The sequence below is a fragment of the Merops nubicus genome, unplaced genomic scaffold (genome assembly GCF_000691845.1).
Source record: "Merops nubicus isolate BGI_N331 unplaced genomic scaffold, ASM69184v1 scaffold8327, whole genome shotgun sequence".
Classification (NCBI taxonomy): Eukaryota; Metazoa; Chordata; class Aves; order Coraciiformes; family Meropidae; genus Merops; species Merops nubicus.
The window spans coordinates 14,621-26,888 of NW_008620926.1; the positions used below are offsets into that span (position 1 = coordinate 14,621).

At 35.3% G+C, this 12,268-nt stretch overlaps 1 protein-coding gene across 1 annotated transcript in view; it reads left to right on the plus strand.

Moving 5' to 3' along the window:
- The window catches only part of TCEA1 (transcription elongation factor A (SII), 1), a 28,525-nt gene that overhangs the window by 14,562 nt on the left and 1,695 nt on the right, over nt 1-12,268 (plus strand). The window contains exons 4-8 of the mRNA XM_008944265.1: nt 5,703-5,790; nt 6,775-6,923; nt 8,780-8,836; nt 9,431-9,585; nt 11,208-11,354. Of these exons, the coding sequence (XP_008942513.1) occupies nt 5,703-5,790; nt 6,775-6,923; nt 8,780-8,836; nt 9,431-9,585; nt 11,208-11,354 (596 nt within the window). The remainder of the gene's footprint in view (nt 1-5,702; nt 5,791-6,774; nt 6,924-8,779; nt 8,837-9,430; nt 9,586-11,207; nt 11,355-12,268) is intronic.

The window sequence follows — 12,268 nt, forward strand, 5'->3', positions numbered from 1 at the left end:
CAAATTATTCCTGAAAATATCACACGGCTTATATTCAAAACTGACGTAGTTAAATTCTCCTTAATTGTGATATAGACCTCAAAATAAGGCATAGCAGGGCAAAGGTTTCACCTCATTTTACTGCTCAGTAATTCATTAGCACTCAAAATGTCTTAACTGTGGAAGATAGGGTGTCTGAGTTTCACAAAATATGGGTGGGAATCTTACAAAGTACTCTTATTCTGTTTTGTCATTAGTTTTGACTTGCTCAGAAGAATACCAAATACCATATGTTGAGCTGCTTGAGAAATCAGTTTCGATTGTGCTGTTTATAGTGCATGTAAAATGGTATGGAGCAAGGATGGCAACAGAAGCGGACAGCTGTTAATCGTACCAAGCATTGTACTCAGAGACCTGAAGTCTTTGTGAGTGATTTTTATAAATGACATTTTGAATTGAGGCAAGAATTGTTGACTGTTTAGGCTGCATGTACTGTTTAAGTTCAATGCTATCGGAACTTAGGCTCTAGGAATGCATGGGAAGCGTGAGAAATCCAAGTAAGGTTGTCAATCACCAGATGGTTGTGGCTGGACTAGAGCCATGCCAGGTTGCCAGTGGTTTTTCTAGGGAGATGGAAGCTGCCCAGCAGAGAGCTTGTCTGAAGTGACTCACCGAGGGAACTGCAGTGAAAGATTGCTTTCAGAATTTACTGTAGGAACACTGGTGGTGGCGTGATGCTTAGCTGCTGGCTGGGGTTCATCCACAACAATGTTAAACCACACAGCTGAGTTGGCCACATTTTTACATAAGGAAGCAAATTCTGCTCTCAGAGTAAAATACTTTTCAGTTGTAACATGGAATTTGCAAATAACTGCTGTTCTGTCGAGTAGCTGAGTATGTTGAGTATATTAATAATATAAAGTGTGCTACTCAGATAAGGATTCTGTGCATACCTATTTAGGTTATGAGGAGTGTTCCTTTTATATTAAAGAAATTTAACATTCTCCATCATAAATAATTGCTTACTGAACTCTAAGAGTATACAGTAAAAAAAAATTTCCATATCTCTAAATAAGTAAACTTAACCCCAGTAAGTTTATATGCTAAACTGGAAATGCAGAATGGTCAGAAGGTAATCGTAACATGAAATGTGATCATCTATTGCCATTATTAAAAACAAAAAATGGGGCCATGAACATTTTGAAATGCCCATTTCAAAAAAGTGTGTGCCTGAGTAATTTTAAAGTGTTTCAAGTGCTTAATGCTGTCCAAGAAGATAACACCAGCTAAACTTCACAGAAGTGTTTTACTTAGATTACTTTGTTCATACGATCCTTTGTTACTTTGAACCTGGGTTTGATTCTGCTGATGCAAGCTGAGACAGTCTAGGACTATCTTACAGGTACGTTAATGCTGTCATGAGATAAAGTTGTTCAAGGACATGTAGTAACGTACTGTCTTTGCTCAAAAAAAAATTCTTACCAACAAAGCAAGTTCCTAAATTGCAGTCTAGTAGTGCTTAAGACTATTTTTTACTATTGGTAAGAATAGTACATGTCTTTATAAGATACCAAGTAGAATCAAGTGGAAAAATCATTGCAGTAGTTTCATTTCCATGCCCAGTATGAGCTGTGGAAATCACCACATAATGTACACTAATACACTGTAATGCACTGTACACTAATATATACTATAATAATATAATAGTAATATGTAATAATAGGATATAATAATATAAAAGTGCATAATATACTAATGCTTTATATACTAATAGTGCATAATGTGCACTAATGTACAGTTAGTAGATCTATAATTTATTTGGGTTATCAATGCAAGACAATAACGCGCAAATTACATCATATCGTTTAGGAGAACAAACATGTATAGCAAAGAAGTTGATGTGTCATGCTCTTTTGTCACTCATGAGAAAAAGTCTTTAAAAACAGCAGTTCATAATTTTGTTATTCATATATATTTAGATATTATTTTTCCCTGTGCTGTCAGTAGGATGAAGCTTTTCTGATTTTACCTTCCTGTCTCGCTGTGTCTTGCAGATAAATTGCTGACAAGTGTAGCTGCTTGTTCATCTCAAGAATTCTGAAAAAGAATTATTAAATATGAGGGTCATTGTTAAATTCATGATTATGCCATCTGTAACCTCTTCTCATATCTTTTTCCTTTAACTTATTTAAACTGAATACTTGAAAAACTTTCCAAGTTTTGTTGGTGATCTCTCAATCTGTAACATACGATAACCCACTAAAATAAATTTCCATGTGCTTCCAGGGTATAACTAGCCACCTTTCATTAACGTTTCTGAAGAATTCTTATTTCAAAGAGTTTATAAATTAATTCTTTTACATCTTTTAATTTTCTTTTTTTTCCCTTGTTACTAGCAAATGTCTTGCATTTACTTGTAGTATAAGGTTCTACCATGAAGCTGTTAATGGCTTCTAACATTAAGATTACTTGTGTTATCTCTGGCCATGTATTATTACACTAAGAAATTTGTTCTGGTAACAACCAACACTGTCATGTCATGTTTTACCCTGGAGAGATTATTTCACTGGAAAAGGTAGAATTATCTTTCAAATTAATTGCAAGTCCTAGATAGAAACTGCAATGCAATGGTCAGAATCTGATAGTCTTATTCCAGTGGCTAGTAGTTAATTCATGTTACTAGCTTGCTCTTCCAATTTGAAAGAAGCATTCGTATAAATTAACAGATGTTACTTAAAAAAAAGCTTTAATTTTTTTTATGACCTTCTGAAGCTGCAGTAATTTTCAGTCCTAAAATTGATGACAATTTCAGTTTGTTTCTAAAAACAAGTTTTGCCAAGGTTTAATAGCTGTATGAAGTTGAAAAAGTAATTGTGGCTCTTTAAAGCAACTTGTAATATATATTATATAAATATTATCATGTTCTATAGACTTCCTGAACATGAATCACTTGCTCATTGGCATTTTTAAATATATTTCACAGAAGGGCCGTTTTTTTCTATCTTACTTTGTTTGAATTTTTGTGTTTAGTTGTAGTTCTCATTAGCTGTCATTCTTTGTTAGTCTGGCTGTTGAATGTAAAACAAATTCATTAGTAGGGACTTGTGGTTTCTCAAGGATAGTTTATCCTTTCCCTAAAGGATAGCTGAAGTTCTATCTAGCAGGCTGTTAATTGCATTCTATTCTTTTGTCAATACTGTATTTTAATAAAATAAGAAAGCCTTATAATGTATGAATTTAAGAGTAAATACTGTTTGACACTGGATCTCCTCTTCTTGATGCTTGCCAGAATGACTTAAACACTTCAGAGAAAATTTTGAGCAAACAGAGTGTTGTTAACTCTATTTTCAGATTTTTGAAACTGCATTAAACGGAATTATCTATAAAAGCTTCTCTAAGCAATAAAAGAAATTGTAGTTTTGAAGGCATATTTGCTGAACGTGCTCCAGTTGCCTCAGCTGCTGAAATTTGACCTTTGTTTGAGACATACTTGTATAGTTTGGTCTGCAGGTGTAGAAAGAGCTGGGTTTCTACCCCTTATAACCTGCCCTCTGTATGTGAGAGAAGCAATTGGAGTATTGGGAGATGTTCTCAGGTGCCTGCCTTCTCAAAAAAAATGGTGCTAGGCTAAATGGAAGTGTTTGATAAATTAAAACTAGGTGCCAGCTATGCCTTAGCAGCATATTTGAAGCAAAATAAGCAGGAGATACCTAGGTCAGCTCTGAATTTGACAACTTGTGCGCCAGAAAAAAACACAGAAGTAAATGGGCTGCAGTAGAGCTCAGCTCTAAGGCAGCTGTGCTGCTTTGCAGAACCTGAGCTGTACCCCAAAGTACCTGTTTGATCTGTCAGTTTGTCTTAAAGCCTCTGATAAAAATTCATACAAAAATCATGTACAGTTGGCTACTTAAAAAAATGGTGAGGGTGCATAAGATTGTGCATATTTAGAATATCATGTAAGCAATTATCATGTAAGCATTTGTTGCCAGAGAGTAGTCATGTGAATATGCATGTTAAAAATGGGATTTTTCTTTTGCTTAGTATTGTGTGCTTTAGGTGTCACAGCAAAGAACTGATCCATTCAGTTTATAGCCTAGTTTGTTTGCTTCATGAAATTAGTTTCATTAGGATTTTTTTGAATGACACCTCTATCTTTTTGAAGATGATCAGTCCAAGTGCATAATCTACTGTGTTTAATTTTCCCTTTTTTTTTATTTAATGGAGAAATTTAGCAAGGATTGAATACAAAGTTGCAAACAATGGGTGGGGAATATCAGTGTGCTTTTAAGCTCTTGAAAGCTGGGGAAATACTCTGGAGAAGTATTTTTTGTGTGCTTGTCTGCTTCCTATACTATTTTGTAGGCATCTATATTTAGGTACAGCTGGAGACAGAACAGTAGATGAGTGCTTGGTCTGATTCAGTATGACTGTCTCTGTCTCCTTTGGTGATGAATTTTTAACAAAGTGATACTTGGTTTGATAAATTCCTAACTTAACTCAAAAGTTAAGGAGAGGATCAAAATCCTGTTCAGTTTAGTATCTCTTCAGTGTAGCTTTACATGCAAATTGTTCCTGTTAAAAATAAACCAGTAAAGTAATGAAAAGTAGAAAAAAAAAAATATCTAAGTGCTTGAATAAGAGACCTAAATTTGTATGATCTATACTGTAAAGTTCCCCTGAGAGATGTGGGGATGGGGCTTTTCTGGAAATAAACACTTGTAGACACTTAAACAAGGATTTAGATACATGCTTCAGTACATGTTCATGGGATTTCCCTCCATTTCTTGATCTGTTTTTAGTTATTTTTCAAGTTGGTAATACATTCTTATCCCAGTAATATAGGCTGTGGGTTTAGAAGTGTAATGGCAGCTTTATAAGGGCTTAGAGAGAGGAATTCACAAGATCTGTCAGTGAGTGATGCCAGTCTCATCAAGCTTTCTCTGTAGGCAGTGGGGAGAGTCAGCCTTTCTAGAGAGTAAATCAAAGCAGAAGCTTGATTTAGCCACTCTGAATTCCTCTTTACAATAGAAAGGTGGATGTGTTCTCACTAGACTGAAGTTAAAAGTTGTGATTGCCCTTTTAAAGAAAGGCTTTCATTTTTATTTTTTATAAAATCATCATTAAACATAGCCTGTATGGGAAAGGCAATTTCAAATAGTTTTAAACACAAAGGCAAATAATTTAAGAGTTATCACAGAAAATACTGTGTGCATGTCTGGAAAACTCCTTCAAAAGCACATGAAAATTATATTTTTTGGCAACTGTGGTAGCTTTCACACCACAGTTTCATTTGTTTCAGTCCTTTGGTAGAAATCCTGTCAATATAATTAACAAGTATAACATGCGTTTAGTAGGAACTTCCATGTTTTAAATAGAAGACAAACTCCAGAGACCTGATGCAGTAGTTTAAGAAGTTCCTGTTGACCTCATGCATCAGAGTTGGCAAAAATAAATCACAAAATTCTACATTTTCATCGTTTCTGTGCTGCCAGTTTAAGCAGATGCTGGACTTGACTTGAAGGGTCTGAGGTGTTATATTTGCCATTTGCTGGGTTGCAGAGGGTGTCAGGGAGTGGAAGGCTGCACTGCAAGAGAAGGTCAAAGCAGAGCAGGAGCTGATAGCATTTCCAGCTGGTTCAGGAGAAATCATCAAAGATATTTTACCACTACTTTAAATCAGTTACTATTTCTGGGTAAAAGTTTCTCATGTTTTGTATTTCCAGATGGACCTTCAACTGATAAAGACTCTGAAGAAAAGAAAAAGGAGCCTGCGTCTTCCTCACAAAACAGCCCTGAAGCAAGAGAAGAAAGGTGCTTAATTCTTCTTGGCTATATAAATAATCTCAGCATAAATTAACATAAAACCATTTGGCCCAAACTCGTCATATTAGAGACAGGTTCCATGTTCTTTTCTGAAATATGTAGAGTTGTAGAAGAAATGGTGTGCAAGGGAAGTAAATCTTCCTGCTGATGACATTAAAAGATGAAAGCCCCAGGTCAAGGTATGGTCAGATTAGTTATTGTTTATTCCATTTGCCAAATACTCCTTCCTCTCAGTTCCAGCACTGAGCTTTGAGCACCGGAGAGCAACTTCCAGGCAGAGCTTTGTGGTAGTTGCAAGAGTTAGAGAGTTAGAATACTGGTTTTGTCTGTTGGCTTTTATGTTTAATAAACAATCTCATTCTCTACTTTTTTTTCTAAACACAAAATGTATGTCATCACTGTAGGAGCTGAAGAACATTGGCAAAATAGTATCTGCAAGCCCTTTTCTTCTATTCATGTCTGGTTTTAACTAATCTGTTTCCAGCAGCCATTTTCAAACTGAAATTTATCCTCTAACCACTTGTCCTGATGCAACATGAAAACTTTTTGGTTTACGGTTTGCGAAGTGACGTGAATTGATTGTTTGTGACCATGGTACCACGTCAGTACAGTAGGCAGACTGACTGTTAGTATGATCTGTCTTTGCTGGTTTTTTAAAGTAAAGTTCCAGGGAGGGGGAAAAAAAAAAAAAAGATTTCATGTTGATGTAGAGAACTGAGAATTATAACGTATATGCCACATAAAGGAATGAAATACCTGCTGTGTCTCTATTATGTGAAATACCCTGGTGAATATTCTAAAGACACTTTTAAAATTGTATTGACTCTAGAGCTTTACAAAGGCAGCCTGTTGTCTTTTTTTGGCGTACCATCAAATGGATATAGCAAAAGACCTGGTTTTATCCTGGAACAAAGTTATTTGAAGAGTGGGGAAAGCAGCATTAATATTAGTTTTCTTCTCACCTTTTTTTAGCAGTTCAAGTAGCAATTCCAGCAGCAGGAAGGAGGAGGGTAGCGCTCCCTCAAATTCTTTCATCCCTTCTTTTCCCCGGGCTCCAAGCACTTCGGATTCTGTACGAGTGAAATGTAGAGAAATGCTCTCTGCAGCTCTCAGAACAGGAGGTGAGCTTTGTAGTCTATATTTTGAAGTTTAACTGTTTCCTTCCATTCTTTCCCTATTTCAGTCCTTCCCATTCTTATTTCTCTTCCAACCTGTAGGGTAGAATAAACCCTGTGTATATCCATTTGTGTGTATATACCATACCCATAGCCCAGTTCACCAACGCAGCATTGATGAGTAACCTTGACAGCATGGGAATGTATTGAAGTACTTTGGTGGTGCTGATGGTATGGGACATCTTGTGGCTGTGTTCATCTGATAACTTTCCTACAGTGGAGCTTCTTTTCAGGAAGATTATTGGCTCCTTCATGTCTCATTTGAATCTTTTTTAAATAGAAGAAGCAGCTGTTTTTTTCTGTTGTAACTCTGAGTGCCATTACTTGCCTTTCTTACACCAGCTGTCCTATCCTGTGGGGATTTTGGATTTTTGCCATTCTCGTTTGATGCAATCTTGAAGTTTGGTTGAGATACTCAAAACAAGAGAGTCTTGCACTGCTCTGTCCTCATGCCCTGTGGGCATCTGTAAATTCCTTGACTGTTTTGGGAATTTTTCTTTCTCCCCCTTGTGTACACTTGAGTGTCTTTAAAGTGAAAAATGATATGCTGAATAAGGAGGAAACTAAAAGCTGAACTTCTCAGAATGACCTCATTTTTTTCTTTTGGGTCCTTCTCTTGTACCAGAATTTACAACCCAGCTCCTCTTCCTCTGTTCTTAGCTTGGTGTAACCTGACCCAGTGTAAGCAGACTTCTAAGTCATCCATTTTTACTCTTTACTCTTTGTTCTTTCTTTAAATTCACATATTCAGATACAGGCAGTAATCAAAGCTGACTTAAGACCGTGAATTTGTCCTCCTCAGGATACGTAGTTCATAGACTTCTAAAATAATATGTGAGCAGAAAGTTTCATACAGCATCACAGTATTCATAATTCTACATAGACTTAATTTTAGCTAGTTTTTCAAGAACTCCATTTTCTGTGTTACTTTCTACAGCACATCCAAACTGATCATCCATGGGTTGAATGTCAATCTCAAAAAATAAGATTATTTTCTGATTTTATGGCCTTTTGTAAGAGACTGAAGGAGAAAGAGTGTTTGGAGTACTCATTGGAGTACACCCATGTTATAAGGAGAAGGAGGAATATAAATACTGTATCTAATTTGTCCTGAGTTATCTTAGAAAAGCAAATGTCTTGAGCAAGGGTTTTGGTCAGAAACCATAAATAATTATCTTGAGATGCTTGAGGTCAAGTGCTGCATTGTATTCAAGCTTGCTATGGTTTATTTCTTTAATTTAGATGTTTCATGACATAGCTCTGTTTTGCATTTTTTAAAAATATCTGATAGTATTGATTCTGTTATTTAATTACTATGTTTCTAATGAAATCTTGCACACATGCAAAACATACATGTGCTTGTACTGTGTGGACTGAAAGAATTAATTAAAAACAATACTAAATGTTTTATTTTTATAATAGTCTGCTCTATGCACAGATATGCTGTGGAGATGGGTGTTTGCCAAGCCTATCAGAATATTTAAAATTCTTCTGTGTAGCAGAGGTTTTTGTTACTGTTTTGTGTTGGCAACAAGATGTCAGAATTCTTCTGAAAGATCTAGAGTTTTTCTACCTCTTCATCTTCCATTGCTCTTAATTTCACTAATCTTTGCTCTTCCAACTAATAAGTTAATGAAGTTTTTAATGCCTAAGTATACAGTAAACTCAGTTTTCCTACATAAAAGGAAAATTCACTGCAGTTGTTTCATAATTTGCTGAGTTTCAGAGTTTCAAATGGGCTCTCAGGGAACACTGGTGACATTGTCAGATCGCTAATACTGCAATATTTTTTTTTTCCTCAGATGACTACATTGCTATTGGTGCTGATGAGGAAGAGCTGGGGTCTCAGATTGAAGAAGATATCCTTCGTTATACATCTGTGTGCTCTAGAACAAAAGTATTTCTAAAAGCATGGATAATATTAAAATTACATAACTTGACCTGGATATTGAACATTTTAAAATTTCATTTAAAACAACAGTAGGAAACTGTTCAACACATCAGTTGAACATCAGTGCAGAGATTTGGTGTTTATAAAGCCAGCACAGCCTAAGTGATTTGCCTTAGAACATGTAGGAATGTGTGTAGGTGAGTGTGTGTGGGTTTTTTTCAGTTCAGTATGTTTTCCTTGCAGCAGCAATATTGTATCTTACTGAAGCAGTCTAACATAAAATGCCGAGTTCTTTGATGTTATTTTAAAATCTCTTCATGTTAACAATTTTAATATTTTTCTAATGTCTTTATTTCATTTTCAACAGTTTATTTCTAAATGAACTTAGAATTTTCAAACGGGTTGTTCTGGTAGCAGTGTTTCAAGAGTTACAGAGCAGAGGTCTGGGCTGGACTTAATAGTGGAGAAGTACATTGATTTAGAAAAGTAAGCCCCCCCAAAACAAATCCTCTATAGTGTTCCATTTTACTTGTTAATATCTTGTTCCTTAAATCCAAAGTACCTATTTTTCAAGAATTAAAAAACACTGATATGAAATACAAAAACCGGGTACGAAGTAGAATAGCAAATCTCAAGGATGCGAAGAATCCGAACCTAAGGAAAAATGTGTTATGTGGGAATATTCCTCCTGACAAGTTCGCCAAAATGACAGCAGAGGTAAGTGAGGATGTAGGTCTGGAACTGTAGATCCTGGCCTGTATTTATTAGCCATAAAAATAAAGCATGTAATCTGCCTGAGCCTTTGAAATGCTGTGGCTTGTTTGTGGTTCGCACAGGCTGATTTACAGGGCTGTGTTTGGGCAGAGGGAATGAAAGTGGTGCCTCTTAATGGTTCCTAAATACCTGATGTTGTCTGTAGGTCCAAAGGCAGGTAAGCGGTCACATGTATGTTTCCTGAAACACAGTATGTTATGCTGTTTATTTAAAGCTTATCCCAAATTGGACAGAATACTTTTAAGTGATTTTGATGGAAGCTCTTAGGAAACAGGAAAAGCTCTAAGTGGTAGGGGAAAGAAGCTGGGACAATTGCCCTTTAAATCAAGTTAAATTTATGTTACTGAAAGAAGATTTTGGACACTTGGATAGAAATTCCCATTCAGATGCTTGCTGTCTTTACAAATCAAAATAAATCTAGGAAGTCAAGTGAAAAGTTAGATTTTATGGGAGAAGAACAAAACATCTGGTTTCAGTTCTCTAGCTCTGTTTGTATGTGTTGGATTCTGCTCCCCCCGATCAGGTATAAAGGAGTATCTTGGAGACTTAAACAAAGTACTTTTATAATCAAGTAATGAAAATTGTGGTTCGCTTGATTCCAAAGGAAACTCTTTTGGTTTTGTTTTTTTTTTTTTTTTCCTTTCTATAGCTTTACAGAAAGTTTAAGGCAAACAGAGGCTGATAAAGCAATGTGTAAAGAAAAACAGCTTGTATATTAAGTACAAATTTTGAGGTTTTTTGTTCTACATGTGTGTACGTACATACTCCAGTGTCTGTTCTTTGTTTAATTGATGTCTTGGGATAAAATTTTAATGGCTAAACCCCCCCCCTTAGTGTTAAGATTGCTTCTAAAGTGAAACAGCATTAGTACAAGATTTGCATTCTACATCTACATGGGATGTGGAGTGAAACTTTCTTGAAGAAAAATGGAAAAACTTGGTTTTGCTGTGCACACTTGATTATTATACATTGTGGAGATGCTGCACACTGGAACTCTTCTAAAGGAAAAAGAAGATTCGTGAGCATGAGCTCTGTGGTTAGTGTTTTGAAATTAAGTGTGTATGACGTCTGGTAACGTATGGTAAATTATGACTGCTGTATTTCCAAATATGGAAGTAGTCAAAATAGTGTAAATTTTTCCTATAATAGACTTCTCTAGGTCAATAAGATGATAATGCAAGGATCTAACCTGGGAAGAGGATCTTTTTCCTCTTTTCTAGAGAACTTAGTCCTCCTCAACCTTGCCTCTCTATTACATTTCTGAATTTTAGAAATGCATTTGTGTAGAAATGTTTCTAGATGTTCGATATTGTAACTTTTACTGACTTTTTCTTTCCACCTGCATTTAAAAAAAAGAAGAAATTTTTAAACTTTTTGTAGCTTCTGTGCTGTGAAATACCCAAACCTAAGTCTTGTAAAATTAACAATGTGTAGAATTACTTTGCCCTTCAATAGACGTGTTCTTCATGGATGCTAAGTAAAAAATAATGTGGGCTTGCACAGTGGTAATGACCTGTGTGAAACTAAAAATCTGTAATGAACTGTCTGTTCTTTGTCCATAACAGGAAATGGCAAGTGATGAGCTGAAAGAAATGCGGAAAAATCTGACCAAAGAAGCTATCAGAGAGCACCAGATGGCTAAGACAGGAGGCACCCAAACCGATCTGTTTACATGTGGCAAGTGTAAAAAGAAGAACTGTACATACACCCAGGTACATGGTTATTCAGACTCTTCATTTTCCCTTTTCGAAGCTTAAGTCTATATAAAGATTGTCAGAGAAAAGTAGTTTTCATTAAAAAATGAACTTTAACAAAATGCTAAGAAATTATGAATTCTGGGAAGATAGTTGGATCTACTTAGGTGTACTTTTGTGAAGAATGTTGTATTCATTTAGCAAAGACTTGATGTAAACCTAAGCAGAGTATATGTATAGCTTGAAATGTCAGATTCTTGGCAATGCTGAGTGTTTTCTAGTTGTCATTACATCTTATCAATACGGTTTTATGTGAAGGAGAGCTAATTCAGTGTTGTTAATGTCTGAACTTTTCTGTACAGGCGGAATAAGTAAGAAAATTATGCATATAAAATATACATAGATGCACATATGCATGTTTTTTTAATACAGATGATCTACTGTTTGACTAACTACATCTTGATTTACAGTCATTCCTACAACCCTTTCCTATTTTAATTAGGGAATACGTGCAAGAAAAAGGGCTCTAATTTGTTTAACATTGCTTCAGGGCACGTAATTTTGATCATAGGATTTATAATTTAATATTGTTTATAATTTAATATGGTGTATCAGAAGCTTTAAGTAGGAAGCTGTTTTTCAATCATGAGACTTTTAAGCCCTTGCATCAGTAGATATATCTAAAGCTGTATTGAACATGTAGTTTTACCATAGAATCTTTTCCTAGAAGTATGTGTGGAGTTTCTGGAGTGCTGAAATTGATATTTTAGTGCTACTAAATCTGTCAAAACACAACTTTATGATTGCTTTATGGTCTAGACAAAAAAAAAAAAAAAAAGTTTCAACTGATACAGAAAGTTAAGTTCTATTTTTATCCAAACATATTTCCTTAATGTTAAACTTTGATTTTTAAACCTTTACATGGAACACAT